The sequence below is a fragment of the Symphalangus syndactylus genome, chromosome 4, assembly GCF_028878055.3.
Source record: "Symphalangus syndactylus isolate Jambi chromosome 4, NHGRI_mSymSyn1-v2.1_pri, whole genome shotgun sequence".
Lineage (NCBI taxonomy): Eukaryota > Metazoa > Chordata > Mammalia > Primates > Hylobatidae > Symphalangus > Symphalangus syndactylus.
This window is the reverse complement of record NC_072426.2, coordinates 127,050,055-127,073,359: the sequence shown is the minus strand read 5'-3', so window position 1 is coordinate 127,073,359 and position 23,305 is coordinate 127,050,055. Positions and strand designations below refer to the sequence as shown.

Sequence of the window (23,305 nt, the reverse complement as noted above, 5' to 3'; positions counted from 1 at the left end):
GGTTTCACCGTGTTAGCCAGGATGGTCTCAATCTCCTGACCTCGTGATCCACCCGCCTCAGCCTCCCAAAGTGCTGGGATTACAGGTGTGAGCCACCGCGCCCGGGCTCAAAATATTTTCTTAAGAGACAGAAAAGACATCAGGCACAGTGGCTCACTTCTGTAATCCCAGCACTTTGAGAGATCGAGGCGGGCGGATCACCTGAGGTCAGGAGTTCGAGACCAGCCTGGCCAACATGGCGAAACCCTGTCTCTACTAAAAATAGAAAAATTTAGCTGGGCATGGTGGTGAGTGCCTGTAGTCCCAGCTACTCAAGAGGCTAAGGCAGGAGAATCGCTTGAACCCGGGAGGCAGAGGTTGCAGTGAGCTGAGATTGCACCATTGCACTCTAGCCTGGGTGACAAAAGCAAGACTCCACCTCAGAAAAAAAAAAAAAGAAAAAAAGAGAGAGAGAGAGAAAAGATAAAAACACAGTTATTTTGCGTTTCAGGGTTTGAGACGTCCAGGGTCCTCTAAAGCAAGGCAGGGCCCCTGCAGCCTGATCTGGAGGTGATGCTGCCAGGGAGGATGGTGCTAGGGCTCTCTAGACTCAGATGAGGGCTGCCAGTGTCCTCTGCTCTCCCTCCACATGCCTGGTGCTTCTCAGCCTGTGCCTCTGGTTTAACCACTAGTATTCTGCTAGTGTGGGGGCCTCCAAACCTTAAACTTTCAGTGAACCTTCTGTTACTAACCCCAGTTGCATCCCCCACTTCTAGACGCCCTAGGACCCCGCAATCCACAGCCCTCCTGAGGGTCTTAGCACACACATTCTGCTCTGCGCTACCCACATGCTGGTGGGCTTCGGTGTCTTTTGCCCTGTGGTGTCCCAGTGTCCGTTTCTGCTGGCCCATCTGCTGGTCAGTTTCAGAACTGGCTGCTCTGGACTCGTCTCTCATTCTCCTCGGACTCGGAGGTTTATGTCCTTTTGCTATTGTTCTAGTGGTGTTTGGGGAGGGAGAGGAGGTAAGTGCACTTTTCTTATTTACCATGTTTCAATAGAAGTCCTCATTTTTACTTTTTTTTTTAAACACAGTTATTACTAGTGAGTTTGAACACATTTCCATAAATTTATTGGTCATTTGTGTATCTCAATTTTTGAATTTCTCATTCATGTACTTTGCCCTTTTGGACTGTCTCTTTTTGATTAAATTATAAAAGCCCTTTTTACATATGCTTATTAGTATTTTGCCCCTCACATATGTTATGCTTTCCCCAGTTCAATTTGTCTTTCAAATATTGAGGACTATAATGTATTTTATTTTAAATGTCCTCAAAATCTGTCATTTTTTTAACTTTATAATTTCTGGGCTGTACATTATACTTAAAAATGCCTTTTCCACTGCAGAATTATAAACATGTTTACCCACGTTTTCTTCTAGTACTTTTAAGGTTTTCTTTCTCACATTTAAGAGAGAACAAGGCTTTGGATGAAATAGAAAAGTATAAGTTTAGGCAGTATTTGCACAATGCCAGGACCTTTCTGGGTGATGCCAGGAAAGAAGAAGTGGGTGACACAGGGGGTCATACTAGCAACTTCTCCATGGCTCCCTGCCCCCAGGTGATCCCACCAGGTGGGTCCCTAATATTCAAATGGAGGTCACAGCAGCTGGGCTCACTCAAGTGTTGAGTTCCAGGAGTGAAGCAAGCCCCAAGTAGTCAAGGTGCATGAGTCTCCTCCTTTGTTCCACAGGTCCCTTTCTGCTAACTTCTGCTTTGGGGGCAAAAACATTGGTTTTCTATGCTCTTCTGTGCTCTCCACCAAAGTTACACGATTATGTCTTTCCAATGATTGGCCTTAAAGGTTTCAAATGACCAAATGTAGTGGGTTAGCAATAATCTAGAAAAGGTAGTCCCTGGGTGGACTCTGCAGGTCATCCAAAAAGCATGCTTCTGGAGATGATCTCTGTGCTTTCCAGCTCAATTTGTAAGGGCACAAGTCCAGATGATTACTCCCTTCCCTGGGGTCAGTAATGACGCCTTCTTAACAGGAGAGTACAAGAATGCTCCAAATCAATGGAGCCTCTGGTCAGCTCTGTCTCTGAAACTTTGAACTTGGAAATGATATTTACTCACTGAGATTGGAGATATTTACTCACTGCAGTCATTTAAGAGACCAGCAAAACAGATGTTTTTTAGGGATGCTCAGAATCACACTTCATATCCTAGAAGCCAGAGTAGCATGGCCTATTGGGAGACCACTCTCTGTAACTTTGACTGATTTGCCAAAACAAAACCACTGAAATGGAGCCTCATCTGATTCTCTGATCCGGGAACAGGATCAAATATTTATTAATAGTGACCTGATTACTCTTTTTTTGTTTGTGTTGTTTTAGTTCTGTAAGCAAATTATTTTACTAGGACTTTTATCCCAAATTATTCAAATACTATGTGATGCTGTTATTTTTCATGGTCTGGGTTTCCCATGTATTGCTTTCACAGAAAAACCAAGAAAATAAGGACATTTTTTCATAAGCGCCCTTTTTATGTTTTTCAGCTCTCTCATACAAAGCTTTCTGCAGAAGATGCATGGAAGTAAGTAATTAGTATGTTTTAAGAGTTGTTTTGCTAAAAATTAGATTTTTATCTTAACAGTTGAGAAAATGAATGAAGTCATCATTTTATTTGTAAATTTTCCAGGATAGAGAAGATGGGGTAGGATACACAAATACTATAGACCAAAATGCATGGATTTCATCTGTTTTCTACAGCATGATCTGTAGGAAAAGATCATGCAGTCCCACAAAGGTGGATTAATATATCCTTCAAAATATGGCTGTGTCAAGTTACTATTTATTTTAGGCACAAGATACACTGGTTTTGTTCCTATACCATTTCCCCTGTGTTCTGGTGCATACTGTAGGGCCATTGGGCCCTGTGAGCACCACATGAAGTGAAATAAGAATGAAAAGCTCCTCGTTTTTTGTATTACAGGAGTCAATTTTAGATGTATTCCTACTCAAAAAAGAAAATACTTACTACATTTGTACACCAATATATACTTTTCAAAGTACTTCAACATAGGCTAACCAATTTGAGATGCATTTTTATTATAGATTAATCTGATATAATAGATTAATAGATTAATCTCATAAAGCATATTTTATTTTATATCTATGCAAATCCTATTTTAGAATGATGATGAAGTCACTCTTTTATCTATATGCCGTAAGTTCAAAGTCTGTTAATTATATAGAATATTAAACAGCTATTTTAGATTTGGAGCTGTATAAACCACAACTAAGCGCTTGTACTCTTTTCATTTTTCTTCCCATTTCTTCAGGGGAACAAGTTTGTTTTTTTGTTTGTTTGTTTAAATGAGCTTCTAGAAATCCTTCTTGTCTCCTGAGCTCAGCTTCCAATAGAGAGACTAAGAGCCATGTAATTTTATTCAAGTTGCTTACCTGATATGGATTTCAGCTTCGTCATTTGATAAATGAAGGAGATTCATTCCATCTATGGTAACTTCCAGCACTGACATTCTGAGAATCCCTCTCAAAGAAACTGAACTTGAGCAGGAGTATTTACTGGGCTCTGTGGGCTGATTTCTACACCTTTTCCAGCAGGGGGCACCATTGTGATTTGGATGAGACCTTTTTCTGAGGCATTCACTGCTCTTTGGAGTAGCTGTAGAAATGCTGTCAGAGGGAGAGGACCCAACCCACATACCCATCAAGTACCTTTAAAAGGTCACTATCTCACAGCACAGACTGTTACCCTGCGGTATGTTCTGGGTGGTACACTAGCTAACTGTATACTGTAACTAGACGTAAGTGGAAACTTAATTTTAAGAGATTTTGTGACTGATGGTGCCACACTAGGGATGAAAGATAATGATAACCAGTATTTAGAAAGTAACTGACAGCATTTATAATTTTTCCCCATGTTCACTCATCTTGACCCTGGGCCTCTTTCTCTTCCTCTAGGCTCGTGGTTCTCAATCTTGGCTGCCCCTTAAAATCACATGGGACGCCTGAAAAATTCCTGATGTCACATCCCATCCTGCAAATCTGTATTAATTTGCTAGGAATACCAGAACAAGATACCACAGAATAAGTGGCTTAAAATGATAAATTTATTTTCTCACAGTTCTGGAGGCTAAAAGTCCAAGATTAATGTGCTGGCAGGTTTTGGTTGGCGTGCTGAAGTACAGGGGATTAGGTCGTCGGTGTATGAATTTTGAGAGGGAGCAATTCAGCCCCCAACACCCAGAAATGGTCATCTAATTGATCTGGATATGGCGGGGTTGGGGTTAAGGTTTTTTTTAAAGCTTCCCAGTGATTCCTAACTTACAGACAAGGTCGAGAACCACTGCTCTAGGTTTTCATCGAGGCTACCCCAGAACGTTAAACCAGAGGACAAACTATTTTGTTGATTCTCTCTATAATTGTGCAAAACTAAGCATCCAACTAAAATGGGAACATTCAGCCATCATGGGAATGTTTGTGCATGTCTAAGATAATACTTAAGCCTATTCTTTCTCTCTATAATAGTCCTGTAACAATTTATACATCTCATTCAGCTTTTCATTGCCCTGCGGATAATATTCTCTCCTCTGGCATAAGCACCATCTGCAGGGTATCCTTTTACTTGAAATAGTAGCAAATGATTTAAAATTACCAACATTCGACTGTTTTTGACTTTCAAAAATTGAAGTTTCATATGATGCAGCTCAATAATAATTCTTCCTCATATAGATACAAATAAAATAACATGTGCTTTATAGTCTTACAACAACCTTGTCAGTTACAGAAGGATGGTTATTTGAAATTTGCAAATGAGGAAACTGAGGCTCAGAGAGGATAAATGACTTCCCCAAGGTTGTGAGGCAATGAAGTGGCAGATCAGGGACTGGAACCCAGGTCTTCCCGGGGCTTATTAGTTTTTTCAGCCCCATCACTTAACTTAAAAGACAAGGCTGAGGCCAACCACGTGGGAAAGCAAAGGAACTGGTTTTGCTAAGAGAGTCAGGCTCCTCCTCCCAGCTGCTCCTTCTCCAGATCTAGGGAAAGGGAAGAAACCAAGAAAAACTTTACAATCAAAGCTTACCAACCCTTATATTTGAAATCCCCTGTTGCTTTTTGTAAGCCAAACCTGTTAATTTTTTTTTTTTTTTTTTTTTTTTTTTTTGCTAAATGTGCAAGGTTGAGGGCTTTTTCAGATGACCTCATTTTGCTGGTTCCAGCCTGCAGCAGGAGAGAATGTACAAGATGCACCGGGGCCATGATTCCATGCACGTGGAAATGATCTTGATCTTCCTCTGCGTTCTGGTCATTGCCCAGATAGTGCTGGTTCAGTGGAGACAGAGGCATGGCCGATCCTACAATGTGAGTCACCCCCGTGGCTGCTGGGAGCCTGCTCTAGCTTGTATCAGCTTGACTGTTTTTTTTCCAGGACACGTTCTCCCTTAGTTAGCACTTTGAAGGAACTGCCTTGGTTTAAGTCAGTGGTTCTCAACCAAGTGCAATTTCACTCCCAGGAGACATTTGGCAATGTCTGGAAACATTTTTGACTGTCAAGACTTGTGGGAGGTGAAAAGGGGGAGGGGAGTTGCAACTGGCACCTGGTGGATAGAGGCCAGGGATGCTGGTAAACATCCTCCAATGCAGAACAGCTCCCCACAACAAAAATTATCTGGCCTAAAATGTCAATGGTGCCAAAACTGAGAAACCCTGGTTTAAGTAAACCAGTTTTCCTTTCATGCATGAACAACTTCTGCCAACAGTCCAGGAAAAGGAGGATTAGGAATAGCCAAAAGAAATGGTTTAGGCTGTCTGCTATGGTTTGAATGTATCCCCCAAAGTTCTTGTGTTGGAGATATTTAATCCCCAATGCAACAGTGCTGGGAGGTGGGGCCTAATAAGGCGATTTGGCCATAAGGGCTCTGCCCTTGTGAATGGATTAATGCCATTAATTATTGTGGGAGTGGGTTTATTATAAAAACATGAATGTGGGCCCATTTTCTCTCTCATTCTCTCTTGCCCTCTCACCTTCTGCCATGAGATGACACAGCAAGAAGGCCCTTGCAAGATGCAAATCCATGTCTTGTACTTTCCAGCCTCCAGACCATGAGGCAATACATTGCTGTTTATTCTTTATTACCCAATCTGTGGTATTCTGTTATAACAGCATAAAACAGACTAAGAAAGAAAATTGATACCAAGAAGTGGGGCTGTTATAATAACAAATGCCTGAAAATGGGGAAGCAGCTTTGGAACTATGTAACTGGGCGGACGCTGGAAGAGTTTGAAGGAGCAGGCTAGAAACAGCTGGTCTTGCTGCAATGGAGTATTAAAGGCAAGTCTGGTGAGGGCTCAGAAGAAGAAAAGAACTATAGAGAAAGGCTGAAACTTTTTCGTGGTCACTTAAGTGGTCATGGTCAGAATGTTGGTAGAAATATGAACAGTAAAAGCCATTCTCCTGAGGTCTCAGACAGAAAATGAGGAACAAGGTATCGGAAACTGAAGTAACGGCCATCCTCATTATAAAGTCACAAAGAACTTGGCTTAACTGTGTCCATGCTGGAGGGCTTTACGGAAGGCAGATTTAAGAGCAATGAACCAGGATATCTGGTGAAAGAAATTTCTAAGCAATATATTGGAGGACCTGCATGGCTTCTTTTACCTGCATATAGTAAAATGAAAGAAGAGATAAATGATTTAAAGATGAAATTTATAAGTAAAAGAGAAACAATATAAAATTTGGAAAACTCACAGCCTGGCTACATAAAGAATAAAAAGGCTTGCAAGGGTGCAGCCAAGTGACCCTTTGATAAAGGGGATTAACACAGCTAGAAGGAAGCCAGGTGCAAGTAATCAAGAAAACAGGAAAATGGCCCTGAAGGCATTTCAGTGCCCTTCAAGGATGCCCCTCCCATCACAGGCCCAGAGCTCTAGGAGAGCAGAATGGTTTGGGGTGACTCCCCATTGTGCCCTACACAGGAACAGTGAGCAGGGCCACCTCAGGACTCTGCTCCTTGAATTCCAGCATCATTCTCCTTGGCTGCTTCAGCTGTGGCTCCAGGGAGCCCAGGTGCAGCTCAACCTGCGGCTCTGGAAGGTACAAGCTATAAACTTTGGTGGCGCTAATTCTGTAGGCACATGCTGTGAGGCCATGGCAGCCTCCACTTAGATTTCAAAGGATGTTGTGGACAACCAGAGGGCCTAGGCAAAGACTTGTCTTGGGGCAGAGCTGCCACAGAGAGTGCCTAGGAGGACAATGCCCAGCAGAAGTGTGGAGTCACAGCCATAGCAGAGAGTCCTCACTAGGCCTAGGGGAGCCCTTCAGGGTGGGGATGCCCCCAAGTCCCAGAACTATACAACTACCAGCATGCAACTCCAGCCCAGGAGAGCTATGGGCATGCAGCATGCAACTCCAGCCTAGGAGAGCTATGGACATGAGATTCCAACCTGTGAGAGTTGTGTGGGCTAAGCCTAGCAAAGCCATGGGGGCAAGGCTGTTCCTGAGGCCTCAGGGTTCCAAACCCTACCTCACTATGCCCAGAAAGTAGGACATGGAGTCAAAGAAGATTATCCTCAAGTCTTAGGATTTAGTATTGTTTACCTTGTTAAGTTTTAGACTTGCTTGGGGCCTGTTACTCCTTTCTTCTTGCCTATTTCTCCCTTTTGGAATGGGAATGTCTATCCTCTGCCTGACCTGTCATTGTATTTTGGAAGAAGAGAACTTGTTAATTTCACAGGCTCACAGCTAGAGGGGAATTTGCCTCAGGATGACTTGTGCCTTGAGTCTCATCCATATCTGATTTAGATGAGACACTGGACTTTCACCAGAACAAGTTAAGACTTTGGGGCAATTGGGATGAAATGAATATATTTTATGATGTGTGAGAAAAACATGAATTTGGAGCCAGAGCAGAATGCTGTGGTTTGAGAGTGTCCACCAAAGTTCAGGTGTTGGAAACATAATACTCAATGCAACAGTGTTGGGAGGTGGGCCTAATGAGAAGCAATTAGGTCATGAGGGCTCTGCCTTCATGAATGGACTAATGCCTTTATTGCAGGGGTAGGTTCCTTATAAAAGGATGAGTTCAGCCACCTTTTCTCTCTCTCATTTTCTCTGGCCCTCTTGTCTTATGCCATGAGATGATGCAGCAAGATGGCCCTCACCAGATGCCAGCCATTCAATCTTGGACTTCTGAGCCTCCAGAACTGTGAGAAATAAATTTCTTTTCACTGTAAATTACCCAATCTGTCATATTCTAGTATAGCAACACAAAATGGACTAAGACACTGTCTAATGTTGTTTCATTAGTAGTAAACTATCTTGGCATGTGTTCATGCACACACTGCACTGACCTCAGCAACGTGGAGCAAGATTTCATTTTCACAGACCAATCTCATTCGAGCATGTTCACCACCAGGGCCAGAGAGTCATACTGTGGGAGTTGTTGGGCCTGAGACCTTGCCATCGCAATGTTTAGAGTAGTATTTCTCAATGGTTAGAGAAGGGTGCATCAGAATCATCTAGAGAGCTTGTTAAATCAAGTTCCCAGGTCCTGTCCATAGAGTTTCCGATTCAATAGGGACCCAAGAATTTGCATGTCTAACAAGTTCCCTCATGGTGCTGGTAATGTTGAGGCTGCCGGTCCCAGAATCACACTTTAAAATCCTCTGGTTTAGATTCAAACATGGACTAAATGGAGAAGTGTTGCAAAGGAAAAAGGTCCTCAGTTAACACTCTACATGGTTCTGGGTCTTGGAATGGTCATTATAGAGCCTGAGGGACTCAACTTGCCTGCAACATATGAAGTGTTGACTTAGACCAATATATTATTTTATTATTACCTGTCATAGAATTTATTTCCTATATAGTACAGGGTCTAAAGGAATTCTTTTGAGTTCTGTATTATATTTAAGTTTAGGCAATTTTGAACATTTTCTTTAGAAAGGGGAATCTCATTTTATTATTTTAAAGCAAATGTATCCATTTTCTGCCTTGTCACCGTTGTCTTATCAATTATAATAAACACGCTTTATATTGCACTTGCATAATGTTTTTAAGTGAATGAAACTAGAATCAAACCTCACTAGTTCTTCACTCATATCAAAGAAAAGTTCTTTAAATTTATCTTAACTATGGTTTCCTTATCTGCAAAATGGAAGTATCTAAGATAAAATTTCTAGAGTCCTCATGTAGGAAGAAACCTGGATTCATAAGGAATCAGTTCATAGCCTTATTCATTCTTTCTTTATAATTAATCATTATCTCTAGATTGATGTAGAAAAAAATGTTCTTTTTCCATAGTAACACAGGTGTGGGTTTTGCATAGGAAGCCCCCTGACCTTGAAAGGAAACAATGCTCCAGGAGCCCTTGACTCACACTGTGTCACACCACTCCTGCAACATTTTCATTTGACACTCCTGCAACATTTTCATTTGACACTCCTGCAACATTTTCATTTGACACTCCTGCAACATTTTCATTTGACACTCCTGCAACATTTTCATTTGACACTCCTGCAACATTTTCATTTGACACTCCTGCAACATTTTCATTTGACACTCCTGCAACATTTTCATTTGACACTCCTGCAACATTTTCATTTGACACTCCTGCAACATTTTCATTTGACACTCCTGCAACATTTTCATTTGACACTCCTGCAACATTTTCATTTGACACTCCTGCAACATTTTCATTTGACACTCCGGCAACATTTTCATTTGACACTCCGGCAACATTTTCATTTGACACTCCTGCAACATTTTCATTTGACACTCCTGCAACATTTTCATTTGACACTCCTGCAACATTTTCATTTGACACTCCTGCAACATTTTCATTTGACACTCCTGCAACATTTTCATTTGACACTCCTGCAACATTTTCATTTGACACTCCTGCAACATTTTCATTTGACACTCCGGCAACATTTTCATTTGACACTCCTGCAACATTTTCATTTGACACTCCTGCAACATTTTCATTTGACACTCCTGCAACATTTTCATTTGACGATTTTTTTTTTCTTTGAGATGGAGTTTTGCTCTCGTTGCCCAGGCTGGAGTGCAATGGCACGATCTCGGCTCACTGCAATCTCCACCTCCCGGGTTCAAGCGATTCACCAGCCTCAGCCTCCCGAGTAGCTGAGATTACAGGCACCCACCACCACACCTGGCTAATTTTGTATTTTTTAGTGGAGATGGGGTTTCATTCACCATGTTGGCCAGGCTGGTCTCAAACTCCTAATCTCAGGTGATCCACCCGCCTTGGCCTCCCAAAGTGCTGGGATTACAGGTATGAGCTACTGCGCCCAGCCAGATTTGATGATTTTTGAGGTGGCATATGCACAAAGACCATCCTTGTCTTGTATTTGAAGCAGCTGCTCTTGGGTCAACTCTTGGAGGGTGTGTGTCACTGCACCAGTAAGTGTAAGTGTGGCACTTACACACCAGCTCTACCTGGCCAAAGACAGACCTGCCTATGCCTCAGAATCCCCTTTAAGGACTTGTGGCCATTGAAGGGTCTGACCTTAGATGACTCAGGCTACATTGGACTAGGTGGACACCCTGGACCCTGACCTCTGTTAGTTAGCTGGAGTCATCTGAGTTGTTTCCTGTTGCTAACTGCACAAGCTGTGCTACCTGCAGTGCCTCTACAGGGACTTGCTTTTGACTGCCACCTCCCCCTGACTCCTTTAGTCACCCCACTTTTGCTCTCTAAGGTTGCTATGTCTATGTCCCTCTGTCACACAGCTCCTATGTTTTATGGCTACCCAGTGGGGCTCTGTAGTCCTAAGGATCACCTTGGAGGTGACCAGATGCCTGTTACCATGCCTCTCATGATGATAGTGATCATGGTGATCCTGTCTAGCACTTTGACAAAGCCAGGAGCCTGCATAAAGTCGCCCCCACCATAGTCAAGGACAGATTCAGGTCTCATGGTGCCTTGAGACTCTGCTGGGTTAGCTCATAGACTTGGTTGGTCTCTGGAATATATTCTACTTTACACATCAATCCATCTAATTATTGGTATTATCCCAAAGGAACAGGTTGAGTAGCCCCATTCCCCTGCATGTCTCTATTGAAGGGCTACTCAATCTGTGGCTCAAGATGAGACGCCAGAATTTCCCATGCTGCAGCCTTGACTTTGCCCCATGCTTTGCATTCCTTCTTGGGGATTCACCTCCAGAGTGGTCATCAGAGCACAGCCATTTCAGGCACTCTTGGTGATGTCTGCAACCATTTGAGCTTGAAATTGTTCCTAGAGTACCACTAGCTTATTCTAACACTGGTTTCCAGCTTTCTTATACTTGGGTGAACAATATCAAAAAAAACCACGGCCTAATACACTACTGAATTTAAAGTCTTTGGAATGGAATTTGACAGACATGTGTCCATAAATGCTGACCTAAATTGCCCTATCATCCAGAGAGAAGCTAGCTTTTAATTGTTTTTCTTGGCATGTATAAGACTAGCTACTGAGAGCTTTGAACATGTTTATAAGATTCACAACATTGCTGGCTGTTTTCTACAAGGAGCTATATAGTGAAATTTATCTCCATGACTTGATATTATAGCCTCTATCAATCTTAGTAACATATTAATATACATTATAATTACTATAATACTCATAATATACACAAAATTACTGTATATAAATTTATATATAAATTACTATTATTATTACAGCTGTGATAAGCGCTTTCTGTACGTTACCTCAGTTACCTTGAGAGGTAATTATTTTGTATCCCCTTTGTGAAATACAGTTCAGAGAAATTAAAAACCTTGGCCAAAGGTATATAACTAATTAGTTGCCGAGAGGCTAGAATCCAACCTCACTAGTTATTTGCTCTCATATCAAGAACAAGCTCATTAAATAACTCTGAATTTCTAGTACAGTGGCTGATCCATAGTAAGTGTTCAGTACTATTAGTTGACTCCGAAAGCATCCAAGAGATACTGTTTGTATATAACATTTGTGCAAACGTAATCATATGCTGTAAAAGCAGTTTGCTAATAAAAGCATCCTTTTCTGGACACTTTTGTAAAGCTAGAGAGAATGTTCAACCATTGATTTACATCCTCTATGAGGAGATAATGAATTCTTTTTTTCCAAAGCAGTACAGCTGTTTATCCTGCCTTGCCACCCCCTTCTATTCTGCCTCATTTTTTTTTGGAACAGAATCTCACTCTGTCACCCAGGTGGAGTGCAGTGGCGTGATCTTGGCTCACTGCAACGTCTGCCTCCCAGGTTCAAGAGATTCTCCTGCCTCAGCCTCCCGAGTAGCTGGGATTACAGTTGCCTGACACTGTGCCCAGCTAATTGTTTTATTTTAGTAGAGATGGGGTTTCACTATGTTGGCCAGGCTGGTTTCGAACTCCTGACCTCAGGTGATCCGTCTGCCTCGGCTGGCCACCCAAAGTGCTGGGATTACAGGCGTGAGCCACCATGCCCAGCTATTCAGTCTCATGCTTTTTCTGAGGACATTTTCCTGGGCTGATTTTGTGAGATATAGTAGGTTGGTGCAAAAGTGATTGTAGTTTTTCCCATTACTTTTAATAGCAAAAACAGCAATTACTTTTGCACCAACCTAATGTGGCAGGATGGTGAAAGGAAAGAGCACTGGCTTAGAAGGGGGAAGATTCTAGCTACTCATTTAACCACAAGGAGCCTTTGTTTCCTGTTATTTAAAATGATGAAATTTTTAAAAACAGGAAGGACTTCTGGTTTCAGCTCCAACATATAAAAAGCTTGGAAGTCAGCACTTTTATCTTACAACAAGAAAAAAACTGGCCAAACTGATTATCAATGGCTTTTCTTGGACCTGTCAGAGAATTGAGGTCACAGGGAAAACCACCACCTCAAAATCTAGAGAAACAGGTGAATGCAGGAAATCACAGCTGAGATCTCCTTCCTGAAAGCAGAAGCCACAATACCATATCAAATGTAGTAACTCTGAAGGATTGCTGGAAGCAGTGCATAAAGTAGTGTGAGAGTGAGAAACTCTTGGGAGCCACAGTCAGGGACCCCACATTTTGTTTAGGTTTTACCTCCGGCTACCCCACCAGGTTCTTACGATGAAAACCCAAGAAGCGCTCTCATGCTTCCAGCAGGGGAGGGGAAAAGTGACCACTTTGAAGCAGATCCAGAATGTTCTCCATAACAAGGCCTACCACAGCAAGGGAAAAGGTTGATCAGAGCTTCATCCAATATGAGGGGAGAGAACCCAACTCCAGCTCCCTCTAGCCTTCCTGTGTCACCAAAGGGGAAACAAAATAGTTGAGAAACACTTGTAAAGGCCACCCCAGGGACACAGGCCTAAAAGAGACTTAACCATATAATAACAGAATGCTCCCACTATCCTTATACCCTGCCACCACATCAACAGGTATCCAGTGTAATAGCCAAAAGTTAGAGCTGAAAGAGCCGCAAGGCTTAGACTCTATATAAGAAGGAATGTTTAGGGAAACCCAAAGACAACAGCAGAGACAGAAACAAGGACACTAGTGGAAATTGAAGACTTTGACACCTACAACTACAGCAAACATTAAACACAGCCCAACTCATAGCCAAATTAATAAAAACCTCACACTAAAGGCCTGTTTATCTCAGCTTCTATTACTCAATACATCATGTCTGCTTTTCAACCAAATATTACAAGTCATGCTAGAAGGAGAAAAAAAACACAATCTGAAGGGACAAAGAATCAGACTCAGATATGGCAGAGATTTTGGAATTATCAGACCAGGAATTTAAAATAATTATGATTAAAAAGTCAAACTCACAGAAGTAGAGTAGAATGGTGGCTACCAGAGGCCGTAGGGGGGGTGGGTAGATGGGGAAGGGGAGATATTAGTAAACAAGTACAAAGTTTCAGTTAGATATGAGGAATAAGTTCTGGTATTCTATTGCACAGCATGGAGACTGTAGTTAACATTAATGTATTGAATGTCCCAAAATAGCTAAGAGAGGATTTTAAATGTTCTCACTGCAAAAAAATGATAAATATTTGAGGTGATAGATATGCTAATTAGCCTGATTTGATCATTTCACAATGTATACATGTACAGAAACATCACATTGTACTTCATAAATATATACAATTATTATTTTTCAATTAAAAATAAAATAAAACTTAAAATAATGATGGCTAATATGCTAAGATCTCTAACGGAAAAAATAGACAACATCCAGGTATAGATGTGTAATGTAATCAGAGAAGTAGAAACTTACAAAGAACCTTTTAAAATGCTAAAAATAAAACAAAAAAAAAATGGTACCAGAAAGGAAGAATGCCTTGAATGGCCTCATCGATAGATTGGACGAAGCTGAGCAAGGAATTAGTGAGCTTGAAGATAATGTCAGTAGAAACTTCCCTAAATGAGATGCAAAGAGAAAAAAAGAGTGAAAAGAAAATAGAACAGGATATCTAAGAACTATGGAACATTTTTAAAAAATATAACATACACATACTGGAATACCAAAAGGAGAAGAATGAGATAATGGAACTGAAAAAATATTTGAAATAATAATGACCAATAATTTTTCAAGATTAAGGAGACACCAAACCACAAATCCAAGAAACTCAGAGAATACCAAGTAGGGTAAATACCAAGAAATCTCTACCTGGGTATATCAAATTCACACTACAGAAAGCCAAAGATGAAGAGAAAACCTTAAAAGCAGCCAGAGAGGGGAAAAAACAAACCATGCAAACAAGAAGAAAGTGAAGTAAAATATTTAAAGTATTGAAAGAAAAAACCCCAGCAGTCTAGGATTCTATATCCAGAGAAATTCACTTCCAAGTGAAAGAGGAATAAAGACTTTATCAGGCAAACAAAAAATGAGGAATTCATTACCAGTAGTTCTGGCCTGTAAGAAGTGTTTTTTAAAAGTTCTTCAGAAAGAAGTCAAGTCATTTAGGCCAGAAACTCAGATAATCTACATAAAGAAAGAAAGAGTGTCAGAGAAAGAATAAATAGAAATAAAATAAAACTTTTTCTTTCTTTCTTTTTCTTTTGAGACGGAGTCTCGCTCTGTCACTGGAGTATAATGGTGTGATCTCGGCTCACTGTACCCGTCATCTCCCGGGTTCAAGCGATTCTCCTGCCTCAGCCTCCCAAGTAGCCGGGATTACAGGCGCCTTCCCCAACACCCGGCTAATTGTTGTATTTTTAGTAGAGACAGGATTGCACCATGTTGGTCAGGCTGGTCTCGAACTCCTGACCTCATGATCCACCCACCTCGGCCTCCCAAAGCGCTGGGATTACAGGCATGAGCCACCATGCCTGGCCCTATTTCTTATTCTTAATTCCTCTAATAGATTAATTGTTCAAAGTAAACATAGGAACAGTGTATTGGGTGATTATGTTATATGGATAATTGAAATGAATGATGGCAGTATTATAAGAAATGGGAGGGAGGAATTGGGATTTCTGTTATAAGGTACCTAGAATACCAATAAAGCTGTATAGTGTTATTTGAGAATGGACTTGGATTAGTTATGGATGTATTTTGCAAACTCTAGAGAAACCACTAGAAATAATTGTAAAGGAGTATAATTGATATACTAATAGAGGAGAGAAAATGGAATCTCATAAAATACCCAGTTAAAGCCAGAGAAGGCAGAGGGAGAGAGAAAAATGCAAGGAACAAGTGCAACAAATAGAAAATAGTTACATACATGGTAAATATTAATACAATTATATCAATAATCACTTCAAATGTGAATGGTCTAAATATAAAAATTAAAATACAAAGATTGTCAGAGTGGATTAATTTTCAAAAACAAGATGCAATTATATGTTGTTACAGATATATCAACAGTAAAGATTTGGAAAAAGATATTCCATACTAACACTAATCAAAAGAAAGCTGGACCAGCTATATTAATTTCAGACAAAGTGGACTTCAGAACAACGAAAATTATCAGGGATAAGAAAGGGCATTTGGCTTGGCACAATGGCTCATGCCTGTAATTCCAGCACTTTGAGAGCCCAAGGTAGGAGGATTGCTTGAGCCAAGAGCTCTAGACCAGCTTGGGCAACAAAGTGACACCCTATCTCTACCAAAAAAAAAAAAAAAATTAGCCAGATGTAGTGGCATGCACCTGTAGTTCTAGCTGCTTGGAAGCTGAGGAGGGAGGATCGCTTGAGCCTAGGAGTTCAAAACCAGTTTGGGTAACATGAGGAAACCTCATCTCTATAAATAATTTAAAAATTAGCCAGACATAGTGGCATGCTCCTGTAGTCCCAGCTACTCCAGAGGCTGAGATGGGAAAATGGCTTGAGCCCAGGAGGCCAATGCTGCAATGAGCCATGATCTCTCCACTGCACTCCAGCCTGGGCAACAGAGTGAGACTCTGCCTCAAAAAAAGAAAGAAAGAAAGGGCATTACATAATGATAAAGGGGTCAGTTATTCAAGAAGATATTCTTAATATGTATGCATCTAACAAAAGAGCATCAAAATATATGAGACAAAAACTGATAGAACTGCAAAGAGAAATCAACAAATTGACCATTATAGTTAAAGATTTTAATACGTCTCTTTTAGTAGTTGATAGATCAAGCAGGCATAAAATTAGTAAGGACATAATTGACTGAACAGTTCCATTCATCAGCTTGCTCTAAATGACATTTATAGAATACTTCATCCAACAACAGAGTATATATTCTTCTTGACATCACATGGAACATTCACCAAAATACACCACATTCTGAGCCATAAAACACTCCAAAATAAATTTAAAAGAATAGAAATTATACAATCTATGCTCTCAAACCACAATGAATTAAACTAGAAATTAATAACAGAAAGCATGGAAAATTCCAAAATATTTGCAGATTAAATAACATAATACTAAACAACACATGGGTCAAAGAAGAAACTCCAGAGAAATTTTAAAATAATTTAAATGAAAATGAAAATGCAACTTATCAAAATTTCTGGGATGCAGCAAAAGCAGTGCTTAGAGGAAAATTTATACCATTGAATGCATATATTAGAAAAGAAAAAAAGTCCAAAATCAATAATCTAAAAATCCACCTAAGGAAACTAGAAAAGGAAGAGTAATTTATGCCTACAACAAACAGAAAATAAATAATATAAATTTTGGCAAAAATTGATGAAATTAAAAATAGGAAATCAGTAGAGGAAACACAATGAAACCAAAAGCTGGTTCTTTGAAAAGATCAATAAATTTGATAAACCTCTAGCCAGACTAACCAAGAAAAAAAAAAGAGAAAACATAAATTACTAATATTAAAAAAGAAAATTGAGCTAGGCTTAGTGACTCACACCTGTCATCCCAGCACTTGGGAGGCTGAGGTGGGAGGATCACTTGAGGCCAAGAGTTCAAGACTAGCCTGAGCAACATAATGAGACCCCCATCTCTACAAAAAATTTGAAAATTAGCCAGGCATCATGGCACGTGCCTGTAGTCCTAACTACTCAGGAGGCTGAGGCAGGAGGATTGCTTAAGCCTAGGAGTTGGAGGTACAGTGAGCTATGATTATGCCACTGCATTCCAGCCTGGGTCACAGAGTGAGGCCCTGTCTCCCTAAAAAAAGAGAAAAGAAAATGAGATCATCATTACTAATCCCAAGGACATAAAAAGAAAAGGCTACAAACAATTCTATGCCCACAAATTTGGATAAATTAGATGAAGTGGGCTAATTCTTTGAAAGACACAAACTATACCAAAACTCGCACAAGGAGAAATAGATGAACTGAATAGGCCTATATCAATTTAAAATTTCAATCAATAATTAATAACCTTCCAAAAAAGAAAGCACCAAGCCCAGTTAGTTTCAATGCTAAATTCTACCAAATATTTAAAGAAGAAATGATACCAGTTCTCTACAATCTCTCCCAGAAAATAGAAACAGAGGGAGTACTTGCAAATTCATTCATTGAGGCCAGCATTACTCTCATAAAAAAACCAGAAAGACAAAGTTGGAGGACTGACACTGCCCAATTTCAAGACTTACCGTATGAAGGCATTCCAAGAAAAGGAAACTGTAGACCAAAATCTCTCGAAAACATAAATCCAAAAATCCTCATCAAAATATTAGCAAATCAAATCTAATAATGTATAAAATGAATTATACACCACAATCAAGTGAGATTTATTCCATATATGAAAGGCTGACTCAACAATTAAAAATCAATTTATGTAAATAATCACATCAAGAGGCTAAAGAAGAAAGCCCTATGATCATATCAATAGATGTAGCAGAAGCATTTGGCAAGGTCTAGCATGCATTCATGTAAAACTCTCAGCAAACTAGGAATAAAAGGGAATTTCCCAACTTGATAAAGAGTGCCTACAGAAAGCCTAGAACCAACATACCTAATGGTGAGAAACTGGATGATTTCCCTCTAAGATAAGGAAGAAGGAAAGAATGTCCTGTCTCACCACTCCTATTCAACATTGTACTGGAAGTCCTTGCTAGTGCAGCAAGATAGGAAATAAAAGGTATACAGATTAGAAAGAAAAATTAAAACCGTCTTACATGATTGTCTATATGGAAAATCTCGAAGAATCAACATAAACTCATGGAAATAATAAGTGATTATAGCAAGGTTGGAAGATACAAAGTAAATATACAAAAGTCGATTGTTACCAGTAATGAACCATTGGAATTTGAAATTAAAACACAATACCATTTACAGTTGCACCAAAAAAATATAAATACTTAGGCATAAGTCTATCAAAATATGTACAGGATCTATACAGAGAAAAGAGATATAAATTAATGGAAAGATTATTCCATATTCATAGATTGGAAGATTCAATATCATTAATATGTCCAGTCTTCCTGACTCGATCTATAGATTAAACACAATCTCAACTAAAATCTCAGCAAGGTACTTTGTGTATATCAACAAACTGATTCTACAGTTTATGTGGAAAAGCAAAAGACCCACAATAAACAACACAACACTGAAAGACAAAGCTGGAGGACTGACACTGCCCAATTTCAAGACTTACTGTAAAGCTACAGTAATAAATATAGCGTGGTACTGGTGAAAGAATAGACACATAGGTCAATGGAACAGAATAGAGAGCCCACAAATAGACCCCCAAACAAATATAGTCAACTGACCCATGACAAAGGACCAAAGGCAATTCAATAGAGAAAGGATAGTCTTTCCAACAAATGGTTGTGGAACAACTGGATTTTCATATGCAAAAAAAAAAAAAAAAAAGACACAGACACAGAACATACAATACACCTTTTAGAAAAATTAATTCAAAATGAATCTTGGGCCTAAATGTAAAATGCAAAACTATAAGACTTTGAGAAGATAACTTAGGAAAAAAATCTAGGTTTACTTGTATTTGATGATGAGTTTTTAGATATGGTACCAAAAGCATGATCCATGAGAGAAAATATAAATAAGGTAGATTTTATTGAAATTAAAAACTGCTATGGAAAAGATACTGTTAAGAGAATGAGGCCGGGCATGGTGGCTCAAGCCTGTAATCCCTGCACTTTGGGAGGCTGAGGCGGGCAGATCACTAGGTCAGGAGATCGAGACCATCCTGGCTAACACGGTGAAACCCGTCTCTACTAAAAAATACAAAAAATTAGCTGAGTGTGGTGGCGGGTGCCTGTAGTCCCAGCAACTCTGGAGGCTGAGGCAGGAGAATGGCGTGAACCCGGGAGGCAGAGCTTGCAGTGAGCTGAGATCAAGCCACTGCACTCCAGCCTGGGCGACAGAGGGAGACAACATATCAAAAAAAAAAAAAAAAGAGAGAATGAAAAAACAAGCCAGACTTGGAGAAAATATTTGCAAACACATATATCTGATAAAGGACTTGTATCCAAAATATACTTAAAACTCAACCACGAGAAAACAACTCATTAAAAATGGCAAAAGATCTGGATTAACTTATGTAATTAATTACACATGTAATTAATTCCTACTAAGGAAAACTTACAGATGGCAAATATGCGTATGAAAAGGAGCTCATCATCTCATCATGTGTCATTAGAGAATTAAGGCAATAATAAGATAACACTACACACCTATTAGAATAGCTAAAAATCAAAAACCTGACGATACCACATACTGATGACAATGTGGAGTAACAGGAACTCTCATTGTTGGGAATGCAAATAATGGTAAAGCTATTTTTGAAGGTTGTTTGGCAGTCTCCCACAAAGCTAAACATAGGCTTACTATATAATCACTCTACCGGGTATGTACCCAGTTAAATTGAAAACCTACATTCACACAAAAACCTGCATGCAAATATTTATAGCACCTTTATTCATAATTGCCCCAAACTGGTAGCAACCAAGATGTCCTTTAAAAGCTGGATAAATAAACTGTGGTACATTCATGCAATGGAATACTATTCAATAATAAAAAGAAAGAAGCTATCGCATCATGAAAAGACACGGATGAACTTTGGTGAAACAAGTCATAGTGAAACAAACCAATGTGAAAAAGCTACATACTGTATGGTTTCAAATTATATGACATTCTGAAAACCACAAAACTATAGAGACAGTAAAACATTCAGTGGTTTGGGGGGAAGAGAGGAAAATAAATAGGTCAGGAATTTTGGAGTAGTAAAATTAATTTGTGTAATATTGTATTTGTGGGTACGATATATTACGCATTTGTCAAATGTCGTAGACCTGTACAGCACAAAAACTGGACTTCAAAATATGAACATTTTTGAGAATCATTTAGGAGGTTGGGGGATTCCAGGGAGAAATGCAGACTGTGCAAGTGGATCTAACTGCATTAAAAATATAGAAAACAACCTCACTGAAGGGTAGAGAGGGGAAAAGTATCGTCCCCTCTCTAAGTAACTTTGGGAGCAGAGTCTGTAAGACGAAGGCAATAGGAACTGCAAAAAAGCACTGTATTCCACTTGATAAAATTGTTCCCCATGGGGATACAAATTAATTATCATACTGCTGTGTATGTACACAGGAATTGAACAACTAAGTAAATAGCAGCTAGTGGGAGCCAGGTTACTTACTGTTGGAATGGGAGTTTACAGAAAAGCAAGGGATGGAAGTTAGAAAAAAAGTAGGAAGTGCACTTATAGTAATATGTGTAAAAGCTTTGTACACTGAATGTATTATTATTTATGCATATTATTTTTACACTGAAGGTATTATTCATTATAAGGATTATTATTTTCACATTTTTTATGCATAATTCAGATCATGTACTTAAAGAGGACACAGACTAATTCAAAAAGCTCAGAATATTTTCAGATACAACTTTTTAACAAGTATGCCCGTCTTCTGAAGTGGTCTTTTAAATTTGTCTAGATAGATTATGTTCTGTGGTCTGTAGGAGCTGTGTACATCAGAGCAGCTTATTATAAATGCCTAAAGCAAAAGAAATGGTTTATTTAGAAAATAAAGTATAGAAATATAATGTTAACTGCTCCTATGTGATGTCAAAAGTGGAAAGAAGGTGGAAAATTCTTATTTTATGTGGGATACTACTAAATACCTGGATGTTTTCAAATAATCACATTTTTAGCACAGCATAGTCCAAGCATCTGGGTATTTGAATTTTTCCCTTTCCAGCTGGTAATCTTGATATGTTATAGATGTAGGCAAAGCCTCAAAGTTAAGTCATTTCCAAATGCTTTGAACAGCATTTAACTAGAAATAAAATTTCATTCAACATCACCCTCTCCACCTTCTTTTATGTGCAGTTACTTTCCATATCTGCAGCAAGTAGACAGAAGAGTGCCAAAAAAGAATCCTTCTCTGACTTTACAAATCAGTGGAAGGCCTGATGACTACATGCCCAGAACTTGGGTTTCAGACACACTATTAACTTGCCTCAATACAGTGCAAATAATTTTCCAGATTGAAGCATTGCTCTGTTTAAATCAAACTTCCTGCCTATTAATAGCTGTGAAATACTAGAAAATATTACTGGGCCAATAAAGCATTGTGTCTGCTCAAATCTTTTTAAAATGAGGCAAGACACAAATACATACATACTTAAATACATATGTACATAACATTGCAGAATCTCCTTTAAAAGTTTAAATAACAAAATCAGCCATCTAGATTGACGTGGAGATTTAAAAAAGCGAACCAACTGAATTTCTAAGGAACCTTTGTATGCCAACAATCCATTTCCATATTTTCTTCTTCTTTTTTTTTTTGTTTTTTTGTTTTTTGGGGTTTTTTTGTTTGAGACAGAGTCTTGCTCTGTTACCCAAGCTGGAGTGCAGTGGCACGATGTCGGCTCACTGCAACCTCTGCTTCCCAGGTTCAAACAACTCTCACGCCTCAGCCACCCAAGTAGCTGGGATTCCAGGCATGTGCCACCTCGCCCAGCTAATTTTTGTATTTTTAGTAGAGATGGGTTTTCACCATGTTGCCCAGGCTGGTCTCAAACTTCTGGCCTCAAGTGATCCACCCATCTCGGCCTCCCAAAGTCCTCAGATTACAGGCATGAGTCACCACGTGCCAACTCACACTCTCCTTCATTGTCTTTTACTAATAGCAGCATTGTTTCCTGGGTATTTTTTATGATAATTTTCTGCTTACCTCTGAGCACACCACTGCCCTCCCTCCACCATCCCACCACACACAAATGATTGCAGATAGTTTGGGATTTGCAGTGCAGAGGAAATGAACACACATAATTTATTTTTTTTTCTTTTTTTCCTTGTTTCCTTGTTTCCTTCCTTCCTTCCTTCCTTCCTTCCTTCCTTTCTTCCTTCCTTTCTTCCTTCCTCCCTTCCTTCCTTTCTTCCTTCCTCCCTTCCTTCCTTTCTTCCTTCCTCCCTCCCTCCCTCTCTCTCTTTCTCTTTCCTTCTTTCTTTTAATATTGCATGGCCCATTCATCATTCTGTACAATTAGACAAATGAAAGGTATATTTGTTTTAGCTTGATCTGTAATTCTTTTCAGATTCATTATGTGCATGGCAACACAAAAAAACCATGGTACTTTTGGGCAGCATCTGATTCATCAGGAAATTCCTCCTGCTATGATATGTGGTTGGGGAGAACGTGAGTGATGTGATCCAGATGCATGAGCTACCTGTTGCCAGTAGTGCAGATGTGTTTTATACACACATGCCCAGATGGTGACCCCTGTGGCATTATTAATGAATTCCAGATGCCAGGCTTCCTTCTTTGCATGTATGTGCCTTGATTGCACGTATTTCATGTGTTTATTTATGAGGGACAGCATTCCTACATTTCGTATATGGCAGTTACTATTTAAAATGAGAACTTTTAACTGCTCTGGAAATTGATAAAGAATCTTTTAAATTGATACGAAATGTGTCTCTCATTTCAAAA

The 23,305-nt window shown here is 39.5% G+C and overlaps 1 protein-coding gene across 1 annotated transcript in view; it reads left to right on the top strand.

Annotated features, from left to right (window-relative positions):
• Positions 1–23,305, top strand: part of RNF175 (ring finger protein 175) — a 49,826-nt gene that overhangs the window by 5,884 nt on the left and 20,637 nt on the right. The window contains exons 2-3 of the mRNA XM_055276189.2: positions 2,534–2,571; positions 5,222–5,363. Coding sequence (XP_055132164.1) covers positions 2,534–2,571; positions 5,222–5,363 — 180 coding nt within the window. The remainder of the gene's footprint in view (positions 1–2,533; positions 2,572–5,221; positions 5,364–23,305) is intronic.